This window comes from Sinocyclocheilus anshuiensis, unplaced genomic scaffold, assembly GCF_001515605.1.
Source record: "Sinocyclocheilus anshuiensis isolate Anshui unplaced genomic scaffold, SAMN03320099.WGS_v1.1 scaffold217, whole genome shotgun sequence".
NCBI lineage: Eukaryota > Metazoa > Chordata > Actinopteri > Cypriniformes > Cyprinidae > Sinocyclocheilus > Sinocyclocheilus anshuiensis.
The window spans coordinates 2,067,672-2,090,738 of NW_015536538.1; the positions used below are offsets into that span (position 1 = coordinate 2,067,672).

Sequence of the window (23,067 nt, forward strand, 5' to 3'; positions counted from 1 at the left end):
TATACTTTAAAATATAATTTATTTCTGTGATGCAAAGCTGAATTTCCATCAGCCATTACTCCAGTCTTCAGTGTCACATGACCCTTCAGAAATCATTCTAATATGCTGATTTATTATTAGAATTATCAACGCTGGCAACAGTTGTGCTGACAAATATTTTTTTGCCGACTGCGATACTTTTTTCAGGATTCTTTGATGAATAAAAAGTTAAAAAGAACAGCATTTATTCAAAATATAAATCTTTTCTAACAATATAAATCTTTGCTATCAATTTAACACATCCTTGCTGAATAAAAGTTTTAATTTCTTTCAAAAAAAAAAAGAAAGAATACAAATTTACTGACACCAAACTTTTGAACTGTAGTGTATATTGTTAGAAAAGATTTCTATTTTAAATAAATGCTCTTCTTTTGAACTTTTTATTCATCAGAGAATCCTGAAAAAAAGTATCACGGGTTCCAAAAAAATATGAAGCAGCAACAGTTTCCAGCTCTGATAATAAATCAGCATATTAGAATGATTTCTGAAGATCATGTGACACTGAAGACTGGAGTAATTATGATGGAAATTCAGCTTTGCATCACAGCAATAAATTACATTTTAATGTATATTAAAATGGAAAAACTTTATTTTACATCATAATATTATTTCACAATATTAAATTTTTTTCCTGTATTTTTGATCAAATAAATGCAGCATTGATGAGCTTAAGAAACTCCTGTAAAAAAAAACATTAAAAATCGTTCTGATCCCAAACTTTTGACCGGTAGTGTATATGAAATGTATACATATAAATAACCAATAATAATAATAAGGTATTTAAAGAGCATATGTATACAACACTATAAACATGAAGTATATACATGCATGTAAAGTGTTATATTAGTGTATAAATTGAGCAGTGCAATGTAAACAGACAAATACGCATGTAATGAGGTAGGTTGGGGACAGACTAAACATAACATAACAATTACAAACATAAAGTAGCAGTAGTAGTATACTTTTATTTAATGCCATGTCAGCATCTTAGGCTAAAATACAAGTATAACAAATACAATAAAAACCAGGAAACAAACAAACACACGTTATATTACGCAAGACTTTTTACCTTAACATATGATAAAAATTCTAAAACTTTTTCTGGCAAAATTATACTTAACTCTTTAAGTGAGTTCACTTCATAAAAGGGTTTTCTACATACATTAAAAGCAGGACAGTCCAATAAAATATGTTTGACAGAAAGGAGAACCTTGCAGAACATGCATTGAGAAGGGTCTTCACCTTTAAGCAAAAATGCATGAGTCCGTCTTGTATGACCTATGCGACATCTGTTTTTAAAAAATCTAGTTTTAAAAGAGATTAAAAATCTGTTTGAAATTTCTGGATGCATTTTATACCTGAAGAACCTCATGGGTCTGATCCTCTGTGTTTTCTTCAGAAGAAACTTTGGGCACGGCTTTAACAATGTTGCTGAGATCCACACCTGCGAGGACAAATCAAACCACTTCATTATCATATCACCATATACATCTATATCTACACACCAATACTGTATAATGTATTCTAATGTGTACATTAATTATGAATGCAAAGGTCCCTATTATTACCATTTTAAATGACCTATAATCTTTTTGTAGTTCACTTGAAAAGTCCTGCTGTGTAAAAACTACATTTTTATACAAGCTCCTAAAATAAATGTGATGGAAAGTTTTTAATTGATATTTTTGAACTCAGTATCAACAAATCAGGATATATATATATATATATATATATATGCAGTCAAAAAGCAGTCTGCAGTCTTTCTGAAATAAGTCTCTTATGCTCACTTAAAAGCTGCATTTATTTATTTAAAAAAAAGTTATTACATAAAAAAGATTAAAAACACATATGTGCATGGATGTAACTATATCTGTTTCTTCATTTATTCTGTATTTTACTTAAATATTTTATATGAGCATTGATGTAACTATGTATGCATGTATTCTGTTATTTATTTAAATATTATGCAATCAATGTCCCATTTGAGCATTTATATGATCATGAATGCGACTATTTATTTATTTATTTGTTTACTTAAATAGAACATTAGTTGTATTATAGTCAAGCATTTATATAATCATTGATGCTAATTTATTTGTGTATTTATTTTGTTATTTATTTACATATTATACAATCAACATCCCATTTAAGCATTTATAGGAGCATGGATGTGACTATTTATTTATTTATTTACTTAAATAGGACATTAGCTGTATAATATTTAAGTTTTATATGTGCATGAATGTGACTATTTCTTTCTTTCTTTATATAACTGGTGTAAAGTTGAGAATAATTAAGATCTTTGAATGTTTTTGACAGATGTGTCTTCTGCTCACGAAGGCTGCATTATTTGCTCAAAAATATATTCAAAACAGTAATATTGAAAAAATATATACAATACGTGACCCTGGACCACAAAACCAGTCATAAGTGTCAATTTTTCAAAATTGAGATTTATACATCATATAATATATAAGCTTTCCATTGATGTATGGTTTGTTAGGATAGGAATAATAAAATATTTATAGAAATGTGAGGGGTGTACTCACTTCTATATATATATACAGACATAAATATATATATAATTGGTATACATTTTACATACACATGCATATATTCACTCAGGCCAGGGTACACAACATAATTAAGTAGATATATTAAAGTAAACTAAAGGATTTTTCATGAACATTTTCTCATTAACACAGGTCACGTGTTTTTTTTTTAATAACTCACCCTGAGACTCAAACTGCTCAACGGCCTCCTTCAGAGCTTCGCTGTCCTCCATGTCAAACTCCTCGATGTTTTCTCTGACCACTGCATCAAAGGTCTCCTGTGTGATCCTGCGTGTGGCCATGACTGCAGCAGCTGCTGGAAACACCACAGCAGAGCTTCAGCTTCAGTGCTTCAGCTTCAGTGCTTCAGCTGGGCTTTTAATGCCTGACAACCAATGCATTCAAAAGGAAGCCTGTATTTGGTTATCAGTTCAGGACATGAAACTATGGTGTTACTATAGTTTTTAGAATTATATATACATTTTATGTGTATGGGTGTGTCTAATTTATTTATTTATTTATTCATTCATTCATTCATTGTTATTTACTTAAATATTATATAACTAATGTCTTATTTAAACATTTAAATGTGCATGATTGTGTCTGTTTATTTATTTATTTTCGATTTTTCTTCCATATTTCAGTTATGTCATATGTAAATGCTGTATTTCATTCGCATCTTTTGCTCATGTGTGACGCCAGGGGGAGCTGTATCTTCCAGCCGCGTGCGTGCGTCATGACGCTGAGCTGAAAGCGTCGCCTGAATATAAGCCCGCGCTGCGTCGTGACGCGTCCTTCTCCCTGCCTGTCCCCACCAGCGGAAGGCAGCGCGCGCTCTGTTCTAATAGCAGTGCTGAGTGAATCCTGAAACATCTGCCAAAATGGTACGTATCGGACGTATTCTTTGATTCGATACAGATGTGCAGCGAGCAGATTTTAATATCAGATGCAGTATTTGTGCGTTTAACGGGATTTTCGGTAAATGCGTGCGGGAAAAGGCCGGTTAGTTTCCCACAAAACAAAATGGCAGCGACTGTTTTGCGGCGCGACTCACTTTTAAAATGCTTTACAAATTATTTATCGTGGTTTCTGACTAGATTATATCTCGCTTATTAAATTCTCAGCGAGTATAACTCGAACCAAATCCTTAATGGGTAATTTTGAGTGGTTTGGTTTGTTTGTCAGGCCGGGCCTAGTTAGCATGTTAGCTAACGGTGCCACGTATTGTGGAAAGAATCGCGTGCTTGAGAAAAATCACATCTAAAGCCTTCCGTTATCTGTTTTTTTAACCCCGGTCTCCTGTGTGATCCTGCGTGTGGCCATGACTGCAGCAGCTGCAGGAAAACACCACAACAGAGCTTCAGCGCTTTGGTTTGGCTTTTATAGCCTGGCAACCAATGCATTCAAAAGGAAGCGGGAGATTGCGTTTGGTTTATTTGGTTTAGGACATGCAACTCAGGCAGATAGGTTACACTAACAAAAAACACAATAGGGTTACCATGGTTTTTGGACATGTACCATGGTAATACCACTATATGCAGTAAAGTACCTTACAGAAATATGAAAATAGCACATCACATTTCGTAATCACTCAATAATACTATGCTATATATCACATTACTCTGGTATTACCATCTGACAGCATCACTGACTGCACCATGGTACCGACACAATTCACCTGATTAACACAAAAACGTTATTTATTACCGTAAATCACTCGCCGTTAGTTACACTACCTGAACGTAACATTCACTCGAACCCAAAGCAAAACAAGCCGGTTTAACACAAAACTGATAATAATCCTCAAACTCGCCAACACCCAGCCAGCCTGGACCCTTGTGATAAAAGGCTCCTTGCAGAACAGTGGGCAGTACGCTAAAAGCGTAAGCATAGAACAGCGTGTGAACGCAACGCAATTTAACTGACTCAAGCGCTTCGTGAATTAAAGCAAAGCGTAGCGTTGCGTTTTCTTTAATGTGGCTCGGGTGAGATTCGCGAGAGAAAATAGGTTCCGCTTCATAAACGCATGGATGTAGACAGACAAAACATTGTTCATATTTAAAAAAAAAAGTCGTATGCAAATGATATAACTGATATTCCACAAATTAATGTTTATTCAAAGTACCTTGAGGCTAATTTGGGTATATATTTACACTTATCTGAATAATGATTAATGACCCTTTTCGAAACAAATTTACATTCGCCTAGGAATTTTACTTTTTAATACTCTTCACAATATTGTATTGCAATTGTTAATAAAAAAACCCATTAAATTATTTACATTTATAATAAAATTATTTATTTATTGCAATTTAACAACTGATGTCCTATTTAAGCGTTTATATTTGCGTGTTTATTTATTCTGTTATTTACATAAATATTATGCAACTAATGTTCTATTTAAGCATTCACATGAGCATGTATTTGACTACTCACTTATTTACTTATTCTGTTGCTTGCTTCAATATTATATAATGCCCCACTTTATTAATATGTGCTTGTATGTGACTATTTATTTATTTATTTAGTTCATAATTTATACTGTTATTTACTGAAATATTATACAATTAATGTCCCATTTAATAATTTATATGAGCTATTTATTTATTTAGTTAGTTAGTTATTAGACAATTAATTTCCTATTTAAGCATTTTATGTGTATGGATATGTCTGTTTTATTTATTTATTTATTTATTCTGTTTTTTACCTAAATATTATATAACTGTCTTATTTAAGCATTTCTATGTGCATGTATTTGACTACTTACTTATTTACTTATTCTGTTGCTTACTTAAATATTATATAATGACCCACTTTATTAATATGTGACTATTTCTTTCTTTATTTATTTAATTTTTTATACTGTTATTTACTTAACTATTGGACAATTCATTATTTATTTATTTATTTTAGTGCTGTCAAATGATTCATCGTGATTAATCACATCCAAAACAAAAGTTTGTGTTTATATAATATATGTGTGTGCTGTGTATATTTATTATGCATATAAAAATACACACACATAAATATATTTAATATATATTTAAGAAAAATATGTTGTATTTATATATAACATATTTATATTTATATATAATATGAATTATATATAAATACATAAATTTTCGGTAAATGCGTGCGGGAAAAGGCCGGTTAGTTTCCCACAAAACAAAATGGCAGCGACTGTTTTGCGGCGCGACTCACTTTTAAAATGCTTTACAAATTATTTATCGTGGTTTCTGACTAGATTATATCTCGCTTATTAAATTCTCAGCGAGTATAACTCGAACCAAATCCTTAATGGGTAATTTTGAGTGGTTTGGTTTGTTTGTCAGGCCGGGCCTAGTTAGCATGTTAGCTAACGGTGCCACGTATTGTGGAAAGAATCGCGTGCTTGAGAAAAATCACATCTAAAGCCCTCCGTTATCTGTTTTTTTAACCCCATAGCCTGATCTTTTAATTCCAGTACTAGTTCTTATGTTTTCCCTCTGTTTGTGATGGGCTGTGTGCGGTTTTAGTCACTTTGCCGGTCGGTTTAACGGCAGGCGTCGGGTGTGTTCTCACCGGCACACAGCAGTCACGTGTTGCTGTATCCCGTATGTGCAGTTTATCAGCGGGGCCACATCACGCACATGACCGTCTATTGTTTCGCAATGGCTTACGGTAGGCCGTCGAAAGGGCGCTAGTGGTGAATATTTAAGCAGGTGCATTTATTCTGGCCTTTGAATAAAAGCCATTGCGTTTTACGCGGCAAAATAATGCAAGAATTCGTTACCGCATTACTGTCGCTTATATACAGTCACGTGTCGCGTTCAGTGTTGACGAGCAACTAGTTACGTGTATCGGAATTACGTAATTTAATTACAAAATGTAACTAATCCGTTACATTTACTTAGAAAAAATGTGTAATTAAATTAGTTATGAAAATGTCAACGATTACAAAGAAGGTTACATATGAATTTTTTTCACACTTATACAGATTTAATTGATTTATTTACCGAATTGCATCGACTGCTTTAAAATATATAATAAAAAATAAAATTTTCCAACGTATTGTTAGATGCCAGTGTTTTTTGTCATAGCTATGCAAAGATTTGATTTCAAAAACGGTTTCATAACTAATAAACTATTTCTTGTTATGATTTTGAATTCGTGTTTAACCCCAGAACGACCTCAAAGTAAAAGAGGTGCTAAAGTCTGATTTTGTGGCTGCTGTGCTTTAAAATGTAATTATTTTATCTTAATAAAGATAGTAATCAGCGTTGAGCGCTACTGCAAAGTTAACCCGGCCTGCTATAAATGTTTCAAAGTGATTAACAGTTGAAAACATTCATTAGAAAATTAATCAAATGTAATCAGTTACATTAATAAAGTAATTGAAATAGTTACACTACTTATTATATTTTAAATAGGCTAACTTGTAATCTGTGTTTTTGTTGCATTTCCAAAGTAACCTTCCCAACACTGGTCATGTTTAATATAAATTTCACATTTGATATCTACTTCAAAAGGTCTAATTTGCTCTTTGTATATGGAAGAAATGCAACATTTATTCTTTAGGCCTACAGAAGTTTTGATGTGTTAAGGACCAGTATAATGTCATCTAGAAATCTTAATGTGTTGCTAAGAGGTTTGTCAAGAACGCATAATTCGTTTTGATGACGAATGACAAATGTGTCTCTTCCAGGTGAACTTCACAGTGGACCAGATCCGTGCCATCATGGACAAGAAGTCCAATATCCGTAACATGTCCGTGATTGCGCATGTGGACCACGGGAAATCTACGCTGACTGACTCTCTGGTGTCCAAGGCTGGAATCATCGCTTCGGCCCGCGCCGGAGAGACCCGCTTCACTGACACGCGCATACTTATTATATTTTAAATAGGCTAACTTGTAATCTGTAGCGCGTTGCATTTCCAAAGTAACCTTCCCAACACTGGTCATGTTTAATATAAATTTCACATTTGATATCTACTTCAAAAGGTCTAATTTGCTCTTTGTATATGGAAGAAATGCAACATTTATTCTTTAGGCCTACAGAAGTTTTGATGTGTTAAGGACCAGTATAATGTCATCTAGAAATCTTAATGTGTTGCTAAGAGGTTTGTCAAGAACGCATAATTCGTTTTGATGACGAATGACAAATGTGTCTCTTCCAGGTGAACTTCACAGTGGACCAGATCCGTGCCATCATGGACAAGAAGTCCAATATCCGTAACATGTCCGTGATTGCGCATGTGGACCACGGGAAATCTACGCTGACCGACTCTCTGGTGTCCAAGGCTGGAATCATCGCTTCGGCCCGCGCCGGAGAGACCCGCTTCACTGACACGCGCAAAGATGAGCAAGAGCGCTGCATCACCATCAAATCCACGTAAGAAGCCTGCAAATAAAATGCAATTAAATGTGTATATAAACATTATCATGCACAATTAAACCTGGAAATAGCAGGGAAATTTGCAAGCCTGTAAAAGTACAATTAAATGGATGTAAACATTATTGTGCATAACTAAACCTGGGAATATCAGGCAATTTTCTAAAATGCAATTCTGATTTTAATGATGTTAACATTTCCTGCATGACTAAACTTAGAAATATCGATTTTAAATTCGCAAGCCTTTAAACATGATTGCACATGATGACTAACTTGGGAATTTCACAATTGCAAGTCTGTAAATAAAATGCAATTTAATAGGAAAAACATTATCATGCATTACCGAATCTGGAAATATCAGGCTGTTTTAAATTTGCAAGCCTATGAAGTTGCAATTAAATAGATGTAAACATCATGTACGTGTAGCATAACTAAACGTGGAAATATCAGGGAATTTTAAAATTGCAAGTCTGTAAATAAAATGCTTTTAAATAGATATGAACATTATTATGCGTAACTACATCTGGAAATATCAGGCAGTTAAAATGGCAATCCTGTAAATAAAATGCAATTAAATGGAACCTGCTCATTATTGTGCATGCATATAAATGATGTTCAGTAGGGAGTGGCTGTGATGTGCATGAGGGCAAATGCTGTTCAACTGCTTTTTCACTGCTTTATGGTGTTGAGTCATATATAGCTTTATACACTGGAGTAAAATTAAGTATTTGTTAGGGGTGAAACAATATATCGTGTCACACATATTGCAAAACAAAAATGCAACAACGCGTCATGTATGATTCTACCAAAATGAAAGTTAAGATAGTTTAGCATCAAATATGGTCAAACCAGGAGGTCATGGATTTGAGCTTCCATGTTTATTAATAATAACTAAAATACAATGTTTTGAGTGCATGTAGTGAGGGACAGAGTGCTAACAATTTGATGCATGTTCTTTATTGCTCATAGAAAAATCAATCCTGTGTAGTTTAGTTGTAACGTAACTCAAACTCTAAATTCATAGTTGGCCAAAACAGCCAATCATTTATGACCTGCTTACTAGAACAAAACAAAAGCCAAGCGGAGTGTCTAATACTGCTATACAAAGAGTTTGTTGTTGATCTTTCACAGTGCCATCTCCATGTACTATGAGCTGGCCGATAATGACATGGCCTTCATTAAGCAGTGTAAGGATGGAGCTGGTTTCCTCATCAACCTGATCGACTCTCCCGGACACGTCGACTTCTCCTCTGAGGTCACGGCTGCTCTGCGTGTCACTGATGGAGCTCTGGTTGTGGTGGACTGTGTCTCTGGTAAACTTTTTACTGTGGTTCTACATCGTACTGTTGTTGATACGGTCTAAAGTCGCCTTTCCACAAATTAAGCTTTTAAATTGTACCAAAAGTCTTAAATTCATATAGTTAATGGCATTAAATGTTGCATCCTCTGCAAAAAAAAAAATAGATGTCTTCATCAGTGTTTGTCTTATTTTACAATACAAATATTTAAAGCTCCTTAAATCAAGGAACTTTATTTACCTTGTTTATACTGGTTTTAATCAAACTCAATTCATTTTAATCAGAAAACAAGTTTTATAATAATGTGATTTTGCTTTAATTAAATGCATCTTGATTTTAGAGTCTTCATTTCAACTGGAAAGCAAGTCAGGAATACAGAGGAAGAACAGCAATGTGTAAAACCTATTTCCATATTTTAGTGCTTGTACGTAGAGGTATTCAAGCCTTTTTTTTTTTTGCAAAGGAGTTAAACTAATGACAAGCTGTTTGAAGTTGTATTTTTCTGGACGTTTTAGTGCCGCTAATACAACTTGTGTTGTCCGTTTCTGCCACTCTTAAAACGTCTTAATTTGTCCTTTCATAAATTAAGGTCTTGAGGAGAAAGTCTCAAATTCATGAAGTTATGGTATTAAATATTGCATACGATGCAAAAATTATTATTTTCCTCAGCGTTTTTGTCTTGTGTTCCTTTTTAGAAATCGAATCATTCTTAAATCAAGAAACATTTAATTGAGATGCAAAATAAAGATGAATGAAATCTTGTTTTCTGAGAAATTGATCAAAATGAAGTGCCTTTGTACATAAATGAGAACAAATATCTGCCAATAGTGTCAGAAAAATAAACTTATTTTCCCTTTGAATTGAGCTTATTCATTAAAAGCATGAACAAATATCAGCCAAAATGGTCATAAAATTTGTTTCCCCTTCCATTTCTTTCTTGGTCTTAAAAAGGTCTTAAATTTAACTTCATAATACCTGCAGAAGTATCTCATATATGGATTTAACATCATCCACTGCTCAATATACAGCATTATATATAGCTAAATAAAGTTTGGTTCTACTCCAGAAACACAAACTATCTATAATGCTTACAAGAAAACATCTTAAAATATAAGCACAATTAGCATGGAGATTTACCGCTGATTACAGAAACGGCTTTCTAACAAGATGCGCATTAAATATCGCATGCGATTTATCGTGCAGCCACAATTAGCATCAAGCCACATTTGAAAATTTATGTGATTATTGTTTTTGCTTAAAACCCACTATAAACCATCATCGAGTGCTTGTAATAACTTCCGATTGTGATCTATAGTTGATTTTGATTCTATAATAGGCAGACATGCACTCTTTGTAGGCTGTTTAATAACGCCACACTGCTTATTGTCATAAACATCCTTTATTGTTACAAAATTACCATGAGCTGCATACAGAAAATATATCGTCGTAATCGTATGTCTATTTGCTTTCATATTTCATGTGTAGAAAAATATTTCACTCGTTTTTTTTAAACTGAAGATCTAGAGAGTTAACGCGCTCTGACTCATAACACTCGCGTACGTGGAAGAAAACGAACACTCCAGATCACATAATTCAATGGAGAATTTGGAAATTATATTAAGAACATGTGAAGAAATCTGTTCTCAGTAGGGTTGGGTACTGTTTACATTTTAACCGATACGGTACCGGTATCGGTACCTACATTTTGGTGCCGGTACGCAACGGTACCTTTTTTCGGTACTTTACTCTTGTGTAATTACAAAAACATTTATTTCAGTGAAAAAAATAGTCAAAGTCTCAATTTCAACCTTTTGAGGGTACTGTTTACATTTTAACCGATACGGTACCGGTATCGGTGCCTAAATTTTGGTGCCGGTACGCAATGGTACCTTTTTTCGGTACTTTACTCTTGTGTAATTACAAAAACATTTATTTCAGTGAAAAAAATAAGTCCAAAAGTCTCAATTTCAACATTTTGAACAATTGGGCCCTACAAACTTTTTTTTTTTTTCCCCAGAAATTCTTGTTTTAATTTTTCACAAAATCAAATGAAGGCATTAAACATTTATGTTAAATCAAATGAAAATTAAACCCTTTTATTTTTTGGCAAACAAACTGAGGTTTACTGTTGACATTAATACATGGAAGAAAGATTGTGTGAATATTCCTTTAAAACATGTAGCGTATGCGCCCAGATGCGTTATGAGGTACCGAAATTTGGCACCGATTGCTTTAACGTGATTCTGTAGTACCGATGAAATTCGGTCGGTACCCTTAACCCTTAAAAGTACCGAGTTCGGTACCCAACCCTAGTTCTCAGATACCAAAGATAACAGGAACTCTGCATCCACTCTCTTCTCTCTACCGGGATACTCTTCTTCGGTGTTAGTTAACACTGATTTTCGAAACCGTGCCACCACTCGTGCAACAGCAGCTGCTCTGGGCACATGATCTAAGCTCAAATCTGATTGGACGGCCCGTTTCATCGCGGAGCGACACACAGGATGAAAAAAAATCCTTGCTTTTTCGCACCGCGAATGATCGCGCCTGGTGTGAATAGCCCCATAGGGATCTATTGTTTCGATTCAAAAGCGTCATCGCGCCGAATTTTCGCTTTCAGTGTGCAAAGCCCTTTACAGGACGTTAAATGTCTGCTTTTTGCGCAGGTGTGTGCGTGCAGACAGAGACGGTGCTGAGACAGGCCATCGCCGAGCGCATTAAGCCCGTGCTGATGATGAATAAGATGGACCGGGCCCTGCTTGAGCTGCAGCTGGTCCCCGAGGAGCTGTACCAAACCTTCCAGCGCATCGTGGAGAACGTCAACGTCATCATCTCCACCTACGGAGAGGACGAGAGAGGACCCATGGGCAACATCATGGTGAGAGCATGCACTCATTCATTAATATGTGAAGTTAATGAAGTGCTAAAATGCTGTGTGGTCTGTGAGGAGAAACTATGCACCACTCTGATGGGCTGATGAACAACTAACCGCAATATCTGAGACCTGCGCTGATCTATTAGTGATTTCTAACCCTTCCAGAGCTGCAGTCTCATTATATCGGTGTGTTTGTGCTCATCTCTCTCTGCTTTCTCTCAGATCGATCCAGTGATCGGTACTGTGGGTTTTGGATCCGGTCTTCACGGCTGGGCCTTCACTCTGAAGCAGTTTGCTGAGATGTATGTGGCCAAGTTTGCTGCTAAAGGTGAAGGTCAGCTGAGCCCAGCTGAACGCTGTAAGAAAGTGGAGGACATGATGAAGAAACTCTGGGGTGACAGGTGAGATTCATATCGCTAAATAAGTCTGTGCAAAGATGAAGCTCCTTTTTGTATTATATTAGTAATTTAAATTAAACATCTTCTAGGAGGCCTAAGCTTATACATTGGCATTTAAAAGATTTTTTTAAAGTGCTTTTAAAGTCTCTTCTGCTCACCAAGTGTTTATTTTATTAAAATATTTGATCATATTGTGATACGTTTACAATAAAAAGTTTATTGTAATATTAGAAACTATTATTTATTCCTATATAATTCCTGCATTATATTTTTTCAGGATTCTTTAAGCAGAAAATTGGGGGGGGGGCGGGGTCACTTATTTTAAATATAAGTTTACTTTATTTGAAAAATAAATGTATTTTAATGTATGCTTAATGTTTTAATTATAATGTCTTTACTGTTACTTTCGATCAATTTAATGCATCTTTGATGAATAAAAGTATGAATATGAAGCCTTTACGCTAGAGTACTTTTGAAATATTTTATAGATAATCTTTTGTCTGAAGGTTATTTGACTTACACGATGTACATCTACATGAATAAGTATAAGGTGTAAAACTTCAGTGACCTAAAACTATTGAACCGTAGTGTAAATAATGGAAACCGATCGGTTAAATATTACTCATTCTCTGCTGCTTTTCCAGGTTTTTTGACCCAGCCACCGGTAAATTCAGCAAGTCTGCCAACGGCCCTGATGGAAAGAAACTGCCCCGCACCTTCGCCCAGCTCATCCTGGACCCCATCTTCAAGGTACCTTAAAGAGCCTTAAATAGTAGTGCAAATCTACTTGTGATACACCGGTGATCACACCTCACTTCCTCGATCTCCAGGTGTTCGATGCCATCATGAACTTCAGGAAGGAGGAAACCGCCAAGCTGATCGAGAAGCTGGACATCAAGCTGGACCCCGAGGACAAGGATAAGGAAGGCAAGCAGCTGCTGAAGGCTGTGATGCGTCGCTGGCTGCCCGCCGGAGAAGCTCTGCTTCAGATGATCACCATTCACCTGCCCTCTCCCGTCACGTCACAGAGGTACCGCTGCGAGCTGCTTTACGAAGGACCTGGAGATGATGAAGCTGCAATGGGTACGATGCACTCATTTTCTTGCGTTTACTTTGCTGTTTGCTGCATTTGAAGTGTCTGACTGTCTTTGTTGTGGTCTGCGCAGGTATTAAGAACTGTGACCCTAAGGCTCCCCTCATGATGTACATCTCAAAGATGGTGCCGACCACAGATAAGGGTCGTTTCTACGCTTTCGGCCGTGTGTTCTCTGGTGTCGTGTCCACTGGGCTGAAAGTGCGAATCATGGGACCAAACTTCACCCCTGGGAAGAAGGAGGATCTTTACCTGAAACCCATCCAGAGGTCTGCAGCGCTCCAGACTCATTAACACTAGTGATGCACTGAATTTCATTTTTCATTTAGCCAAAAACTGAATAGTAGTTTGAATTTAACCAACACTATAGGAGTGGTATTTTAATTGCACAAGGCTGTTTTTATGTGACCTGTGCTGGCAAAATGAGTCACAGTGAGCAAATTTACAAAAATTAGTTGTTTTTTTTATAGACCTTTAAAATGATGTAAGATTTGTTGGAATCGGATGAAAAATGACTGAGCTACACCTGTTCAAAGTCAGCGAAGTCAGTTCTGAGAAAACTCGAGTAGAATTTTTACGAAGGTTCTAAAGCAAAGTCACCGAGCAACTTTGCATTGTTTCCTTCACTTCCTTAATATTAATTACTATATTAATAATCACAGTATAGCCATATTTATTATTTTTTATTAGAAATTAGAACAGATGCAAAAAAAACAATAGTGAGTGGAACAAATGTGACCCTGGAGCACAAAACCAGTCATAAGGGTCAAATTTTTTTTTTTGAGTTTTATACCATCTCAAAGCTGAATAAATAAGCTTTCCTTATTTGCCTATCCTTTTTGTTAGGATAGGACAATATTTGGCCGAGATACAACTATTTGAAAATCTGGAATCTGAGGGTGCAAAAAAAATCTAAATATTGAGAAAATCATCTTTAAAGTTGTTCAAATGAAGTCCTTAGCAATGCATATTACTAATCAAAAATTAAGTTTTTATATATTTATGGTAGGAAATTTACAAAATCTTCATGGAACATGATCTTTACTTAATATCCTAATGATTTTTGGCATAAAAGAAAAATCTATAATTTTGACCCATACAATGTATTGTTGGCTATTGCTACAAATATACCCCAGCAACTTAAGACTGCTTTTGTGCTGCAGGGCCACATATAAGAAAGCAAATAGGCCTAGTGCATTATGTTTATCATTTTACATCTAAACAAAAGCATTCAAGTAAGAAACAAATAATCAAATGTAAAAATCACTTTAGTGTGCATTACAAATCGATGATTACAACTACAAAAGCAGTTCAATCAAGAGCAGCGATCTTTTCTTTTATCATTTGATTAACATTGAGACTCCTTTGTGTGCGATTCGTATATCAGTCAGCGGCAACGTGAGCAGAGAAAGGGTACTCCTCTCAGAAAACATACAAATAAAGCTAAATTTAGTTGTTTAATTACTATATTTGGGGCACTGGGATTGCTAGACAAGGGCTTAATGAACTAATTATTTTTGAAAACATGAAATTCGAGACATCCTTTTTTTTTTTTTGGGTCTAGCTCAAAATTAGCCCGTGTGCATTCAGACTCATTTCTCCAGCACGGGTCACAAATCAACTTTTAAATGATAAAATGGTAACACTTTACAATGAGGTTTCATTTAACGTTAGTTAACATGAACAATACATACGCAGCAGTTACTCATCTTTTAATGTTAAATTCAGTAGTCAGTAATGCATTAAAATGTTATCTTTTGACATTAATGTACTGTGAACTGACATTAACATTGATTAACTAGCATCAAAGGATAATTAATGCAGTAAAAAAAATTCTTTGTTAGTTAATGCATTAATGTTAACAAATGAGACTTTAGTGTTGCTGATAGTTGTTTCTAGCGATGCACCGAAATAAAATTTCTGTGCCGAAGCCAAACATTTAGGATGCATTTGGGCCAAAAACTGAAAATTATCTAATAAATCTAATTTATGTAGTAATCAACACTTAGAATAAACAGGTTTTTTGCAAACATTTAAATTGCACATAAGGCAGTTTTTGTTGACCAAGTTATTTCTACTCCCATTTGTTTGTGAAATATAAATTAAACGGGTGGCAATAATGCCACATTAAAGAATATAAAGACCACGTTTTCTACTTGAATTGTGTTTGTATATATAATTGACAGAATTTGAAAGTTTAGACTTTTTCATATCAAAAGTAATAAAGCATGAAGATTGCGATGGTAGGTGCACTACCAATAATGTTTAGTGACGTTTTGTTCATGCATCACTTGAAAACTGCACAGACTAAAAGATCTCTTAAATTATATTTTTTGTTTAATTGTGAATTTTATTTAGATTTTTTTGTGATTTTGAGATCTTTTCATGCCAAAATTCATTTCCGGTTGCCAAAATTCTGTGCATCACTAATTAACTCTTTCCCCGCCAGAAAAATTTTGAAAAGTTGCCAGCCACCGCCAGTGATTTTGATGATTTTCACTCAAATTTGATGGCCTCCAGTATATTTTGCTGTATGAATGTTTGAATATGCAATACACCAAAATAAAGATCAGAGCCTCTACTTTTAAACATAAAAAATCTGTTTTATTCTAGCTTAATGCATTCTTCTTTTATCAACACTTGAATATAGGTAGGTTTCATAAAAATGCATAGCTTTGAGCAAAAAGGGGAGAAAATCAAATTTTTATCAAAAACTACATCTGGGTGATATTCAGTACGATTATCAAAGCATAAATCCAGTAAATCGCTTCAATCAACACCTCCAAAGCTTGCACAGACATCAGTTCCTGGATCAACATTTTACTGCAGTTTTCATTTATATGCTGCTGTCTATTGCTGATGATCGCATTATTTTTCATATGCATCCGTTTACATAAGAGATCACTCATTTCTCCGTCCTGTTCACGTGTGTTTTTGTTCGGGAGGTTTTGTACTCGTTCAGAAGATGTGTAATAGCGCCCCCGAGTGTCAATGGCGGGGAAAGAGTTAACATGATTAAAACCAGGTCAGGAAACTGCACTACTTTTCTGACGCATAACGCTTCTCTATTCCAGGACCATTTTGATGATGGGCCGTTACGTCGAGCCCATCGAAGACGTGCCATGCGGTAACATCGTGGGTCTGGTTGGCGTGGACCAGTTTTTGGTGAAGACTGGGACCATCACAACTTTCGAGCAGGCCCACAACATGCGTGTGATGAAGTTCAGCGTCAGCCCCGTGGTCAGAGTGGCAGTGGAGGCCAAGAACCCCGCCGACCTGCCCAAACTAGTGGAGGGACTCAAGCGCCTGGCCAAGTCTGACCCCATGGTGCAGTGCATCATCGAGGAGTCCGGAGAGCACATCATCGCCGGCGCTGGAGAGCTTCACCTGGAAATCTGCCTGAAAGATCTGGAGGAGGACCACGCCTGCATTCCACTGAAGGTCTGTGCATCTTTAATGCTCCAGTCTTAAGTGACGTAACTACAGTTTTCATTGGGAGACGTTTGAAGGACTGATTTCATAAGACCCAGAAAAACGTACAAATTTAATTACAAATACATTTAGTCTTTTATAGAGTTGTTGTGTATATAATCCAAAAAAATATAATACCAGCACACTTGAATCAATCGTAGATGCTTTGGATGAAATTACAATGTAAAGTAGAAAAATATAGATCTCAAATTGAGAATGTTCCCTCATTTTATTAATTGGTTTCCTTGTTTTAAATCGTGGCCACAAATTAAGAATTTCTTTGCTCGTTTTAATTTTATTCGTTGCTTGTTGTTGTTCATTCGCTTGGGTTTGTTCTTTTGCTCATTTTTATTCGGTCACTTGCAGGGTTGCAACAAGGTGGAAAATATCCAGTAAATTTCGGAAATATTCCAGACATTTTGGAAACTTTCTAGGATTTTTTTAATCCAGGGATTTTTGGATAGTTTCCGGAAATGTTCCACCCCTTTGCAACCCTAATTCACTCGCTCGCTTTTATTGATCTGTTCTTTCATTTTAGTTAAAAGGTGGCCACGAATTAACAATGTTCACTCATTTTGATTGGTTCAATTGTGACCACAAATTGAGATTTTTTTTTTTCCCCTTGTTAATTTGTTGAATGAATTCCTAATTCCCAGAAATGCTACATTTTATATATTGGTCCATGTCATGTGGGGCTCAGTAGTTGCATTTATAAAATTTAGCTGCATATACTTTGAAATTTTCTGAATTGTTCAATCAACCAGCCTTTCCTGATGTAACCCGTGTGTCTGGTTCTCCAACAGAAATCGGACCCCGTTGTGTCCTACAGAGAGACGGTCAGCGCAGAATCAGACCAGATGTGTTTGTCCAAGTCTCCCAACAAGCACAACCGTCTGTACATGAAGGCCAGGCCGTTCCCCGACGGTCTCGCCGAAGACATCGACAAGGGCGATGTGACATCCCGCCAGGAGCTCAAGGCCCGCGGCCGTTACCTGGCTGACAAATACGAGTGGGAGGTCACAGAGGCCCGTAAGATCTGGTGCTTTGGACCTGACGGAACCGGACCCAACCTCCTGGTGGACGTGACCAAAGGAGTGCAGTACCTGAACGAGATCAAGGACAGCGTCGTGGCTGGATTCCAGTGGGCCACTAAAGAGGTGAGACGTTAGAAGTTAAATGGGGTTTGGTTAACTAGCCGTCCTCTTGATGTCCTGGCTGGTCTATGAGGAGAAATCATGCACCACTCTGAAGAAGTGATCGATAACACATCACAAATATCTGAGACCTCCACAGGCACAGGAAAAAGTTCAAATCTACAATATCGCATCGAGTCTTGAAGGAAAATTGGACCTGGTTATATTTTGGTTGTATTATAAATTAAATTGTTTAACTTGTTTTATTAATGTATTTCATTTTAAATAATACAAACCAATAGAAATTAGTTGTAGTAATAATAATTGTATTTTTATTATGCATTTCATTTTTGCATTTATTTTAATGCTTGTTTTTTTTTTTTTTATTAAAATTTGCATTACTGTTTTTTTTTCTTTCTAATTGTAGTTTTTGCTTTTTGTTTTAAGAATGCAATTATAAAACGATACAAATTAGTAAATATTAATACATTGTATTGTATTATGCATAAAAGTCTTGCTATTATTGATACTTTTATCATTACAAAAAATACAAACCAATAAAAATATTTTATAATTTTTAAATTTAATTTTATTTAAAAAAATTTTTGTTGATATTTTAAAAATACAGATTAATAAAAAATATTAATACATTTTACTGTACTATGCATTTAATTGCTATTGATACTTTTATCGTTACAAAAATACCAATTTTTTTTATATAAATTTTATATTTTTTTAGTTTTTGCTTTTTTTATTATTATTATTATTGATACTATCAAAAATACAATAAAACAAAGTAATAAATTATTAAATACTATACACAACTTCATCGGTTGTATTTACTAAATTGTCACATGCTTTAAAATTCAAAGTTGAGTTTTATCAAATGTATTGCTTGTTGGATGTTGAATCTGTCGCTCTCTTGAGCTTTCTTTATGAATGGAGGTTTTCTGATTGAGACTTGACTGTCCTCATGGTTTGGTTTCTCTGCTCAGGGTGTGCTCTGCGAGGAGAACCTGCGTGCCGTCCGTTACGACATCCACGACGTGACTCTCCACACGGATGCCATCCACCGCGGCGGTGGCCAGATCATTCCCACGGCCCGCAGGGTGCTGTACGCCTGCCAGCTCACAGCCGAGCCCCGACTCATGGAGCCCGTCTATCTGGTGGAGATTCAGGTGAGACGCCGCGTTCTTCACGTCAGCTTTATTGCGTAAATCCTCATCTTTAACATACGAGCGTCTCTCACCCGTGTCTCTTCCTCTCTCTCAGTGCCCAGAGCAGGTGGTCGGCGGCATCTACGGCGTGTTGAACCGAAAACGAGGCCACGTCTTCGAGGAGTCTCAGGTCATGGGAACACCCATGTTCATCGTTAAGGCCTTTCTGCCCGTCAACGAGTCTTTTGGTTAGTATCCAAGTTTAAGTACACAGTTCAAATCCATTTTTCTAATTAGTTTCTTACTCAGTTTTTGGATTGAATCAAAGGACTCTGTCATACAGTTCCATAAAAGCAAAAAAAAAAAGTTTACAGTATAATTTTATTATTAGTGGTAGTATAATGTATTATTATTAACTACTTTTAATTAACTTTTCTTTTTTTTTTTTTACTAAAATTGCTGTGCATTTGAACTGATAGTAGTGTTTGTTTATATTATATCTTAATATTAACTAATTTTAATATTGATAGTGATTTTTACTAGTGTATATATTAGTATATGATTTTAATAGTGGTAGTATAATTTTATATTAGTAATTTAATTTTTTAGTAATAGTATCATTTTAATTTGTGAACCTTGTAGTAGTAGTATTATTTTAATAATGATTAGTAGTATTATACGTTTTAGTTTTTTTTTTTTCTTTTCTTTCTTTTGTGTTTTGTACAATTTAGTAGTAGCAGTAGTAGTTATCAGTATTATTAGTGTTCAGTTCCAGGGTTTAAGGAGCCAGTTTTGTGCTAGTAGCAGTTCTCATTCCTAATGAAAGTGTCCTAGTCTCTATCAAATCCACTTATGTTTGTGTTCAGTCTCTTAACATCTCGTGTGTGTGTGTGTGTGTGTGTGTGTGTGTAGGTTTCACAGCTGACCTGCGCTCTAACACCGGCGGGCAGGCCTTCCCTCAGTGTGTGTTCGATCACTGGCAGATCCTGCAGGGTGACCCCCAGGACCCCGCGTCCAAACCCTTCCAGATCGTGGCCGAGACTCGCAAACGCAAGGGCCTGAAGGAGGGCATTCCCGCACTCGACAACTTCCTCGACAAATTATAAACGGCCCCGCAACACGTCTCTGTGCTGTAGCCCGACCTCGACGCTTTACACTCATTCCACTCGCTTCCTTCCCTCAGAGTTCGGCAGAGGGACTGGACTGTACAGGGAACAAACACCACGTTTATCACATTCTGACGGCAAATTCAAGTGGATTATGTAAATCTAATAAAGAAAATAAAAATGGAAAATTACTCGCCTGCATGTGTGCGGTGCTTCATTGACAATCAGTGCAGATGTTGACTTGTGTGTCCAAGGTCCATGACATTTTAGGTTTTTTCAAATTTATATATCTTTAGTTTCTGTGCTACCGTGTGTGTGTCCATCTATTAAATGGTCCAGTGGTGTAACTTTAAGTCCAAATATTTCATGTAGTTTTTGAGCTCAGTAATTCTGTTCGTGATTACATGAGATTTGTCAAAATGCCTTATTTAAATATCAAAATACAATATATTAACTACTGTATTTCAATATAAAATACAATACAAAAAAATATGTAGTATTTATATTAAGTTTATTAGTGTTGTATTTTTATTAGAAAAATGCAATGATAAAAATCAAGCGTTTTTTTTTTTCTTTTTCCCCTTGTCCTTTTTCATGACTTTCTCCTCATCACTGATTTTGGTGGTCAACATTTGAAGTGGATCAAAACCTTTCATCAAAGTTGTCTTAAAACCAAAATACGTTTTTATATATTTTTTTTTTTTTCCAAGATATTTGTTTTACATGCTCAATTGTTACTTTAAGGTATTTTTAAAAATTGTCCAAAACTAATTTTTCACACACAAAATACCATCTTGTTGCAACATTTTACAAAAATCAAGATCGAATATATTTGGTCAAAATCCCATGTTATAAAAGATGAAGTGCTATTTAAGACAATATTGGCTGATTAGACCTAAAAGGCTAAATGGTTGCCCTGTTCCCACATCTCAGACCTTCAAATACATAAAATATTACCCTTTTTAGATAGTTTAGTAAAATCAATTTTCATGCATCTATGAATAGGTCATGGTCGATTAATTTATATAGCACATTTAAAAACAACTAGTGTCTGCCAAAGTGCTGTACATAAATAATATAGAATAGATACTATAAAGAAGAAAATAATCACGATTGTGGCCATTAAATTCAGTCTGCTGTCCTAAAAATCAAAAACATTCAGATGTAAAGAATGATTCATCTTTATTGAACAAGTAGTCATACAAAGACCCAACATAACCATCAACAATCCAGAAACACGAGCGTGTTTGATCTGAACAGTCTTGCACGAGTGCTGAGGTTCACCCTGTAAATAAATACTGTTCCTGAATGATTCTCAGCCTCTCGTTAAATTAAGTGCTGAATGTATGAGGAACATCTTGGCACATTAGAGAAGGTAACAGACTGCGTTCCTCTGGTCTACAATCACTGCTGTACAAAAGCTCAACGCAGATTAAACTTGATTGATTAGATTTTTTTTTTCATATAATCTAAAATACACAATTTTCATCCAAATGCACTGACAAAATATGTAATCGCTTCTTGCTTTTGTACGGCAGCATATGCGCAAATCATTAGTTGCGTACACATCAAAATTTGCTTTATTTAGATAAGAATTAAAGCAATAGTTCACCCAAAAATTTGTCTTTTTTAAAAATCTACTCACTCTCAAGTCATCCAAGATTAGGATGAGTTTGTTTCTTCATCAGATTTGGAGAAATGTAGCATTGCATCACTTGCTCAGCAATGGATGCTCTGCAGTGAATGGGTGCCGTCAGCCATTAAAGCGACTGTTTAAAGTAAAAAACGTCTTGGTGGATTTGTTTGAACTTCTCCAGATGTTAACTGATGGACTGGAGTGCTGTGGATTACTTGTGGATTATTGTGATGTTTTTATCAGCTGTTTGGACTCTCATTCTGACGGCACCCATTCACTACAGAGCATCCATTGCTGAGACACTGATGCAATGCTACATTTCTCCAAATCTGATGAAGAAACAAACTCATCCACATCTTGTAATTGTTCATTCGTGGGTGAACTATTCCTTTAAGTGTGAGGTGCAGGTTTGGCAAGAGTTTTAATTGCAACCCAGGTCGACTGATGCAAAATCAGATACACAAAAATAAAGATACATTTGCATGTTACATGTCAGTCAGTCGTGGGTGAGTAATTCACTTGCTGTTAACAGTCAAAGTCTAATCGCAATTGTTACTATCGGTTATTAATGACAGAACGTCTGTAACAGCGGCGAGAGGTTCATGCGTCCGTCTTTACTCTCAGTTCTCTGAATACAGCGTTACGGTCAAGTGCATTATCATGTGCCGACGGAAACCGAGACGCCAGCGGAGACTACGTGTAGAAGATGACCTCTGGGATCTGGCCGTCTTCCACGGACGTGCCGTTGTTGTTTCCCGCGGCGTAGCAGAAGGTGAAGCTGGTTTTGGTGCCGGAGCCGGACGACTCGTGCGTGACCTTCCTCATGCCTTTAGTGCCATAGTGAGAGTCTGGACCCTGAGACAGAGGAAGATAGAGATGTGTTATAAGATGCTTCACAACTCCTTGTTCAAGCTCTTGTTCTGTCCAGGCTGGACTA

General features: G+C 35.8%; 2 protein-coding genes, 1 long non-coding RNA gene and 1 pseudogene across 8 annotated transcripts in view; 2 read left to right on the forward strand and 2 right to left on the reverse strand.

Moving 5' to 3' along the window:
* Positions 1-4,501, reverse strand: part of LOC107696408 (armadillo repeat-containing protein 6-like) — a 30,839-nt gene extending 26,338 nt beyond the window's left edge. The window contains exons 1-3 of one of the 6 annotated variants that reach the window (XM_016496729.1): positions 4,328-4,501; positions 2,773-2,904; positions 1,398-1,483 (exon numbers count right to left, since the gene is read on the reverse strand). In XM_016496729.1, the coding sequence (XP_016352215.1) occupies positions 1,398-1,483; positions 2,773-2,904; positions 4,328-4,340 (231 nt within the window). In that variant the 5' untranslated portion in view covers positions 4,341-4,501. Of the gene's footprint in view, positions 1-1,397; positions 1,484-2,772; positions 2,977-4,298 lie in introns of all 6 variants that reach the window. The other 5 variants (XM_016496722.1, XM_016496752.1, XM_016496745.1 and 2 more) reach the window with 5 other exon arrangements.
* LOC107696443 (uncharacterized) lies at positions 3,374-7,331 on the forward strand. Its single transcript, XR_001635092.1, has 2 exons — positions 3,374-3,475; positions 7,276-7,331. It is a non-coding gene; the product is annotated as an uncharacterized LOC107696443 (long non-coding RNA).
* A 402-nt stretch (positions 7,332-7,733) lies between these two features.
* On the forward strand, positions 7,734-20,691 carry LOC107696714 (elongation factor 2-like). Its single transcript, XM_016497195.1, has 12 exons — positions 7,734-7,963; positions 9,095-9,276; positions 11,928-12,139; positions 12,359-12,537; positions 13,179-13,284; positions 13,365-13,617; positions 13,701-13,896; positions 16,702-17,068; positions 17,902-18,255; positions 19,227-19,409; positions 19,504-19,636; positions 20,301-20,691. The coding sequence occupies exons 1-12, from the start codon at positions 7,734-7,736 to the stop codon at positions 20,492-20,494; spliced, it is 2,589 nt and encodes an 862-aa protein (XP_016352681.1). The 3' UTR covers positions 20,495-20,691.
* Positions 20,692-22,465: 1,774 nt separating this feature from the next.
* LOC107696447 (BTB/POZ domain-containing protein 2-like) overlaps positions 22,466-23,067 on the reverse strand; it is a 17,289-nt pseudogene continuing 16,687 nt past the window's right edge.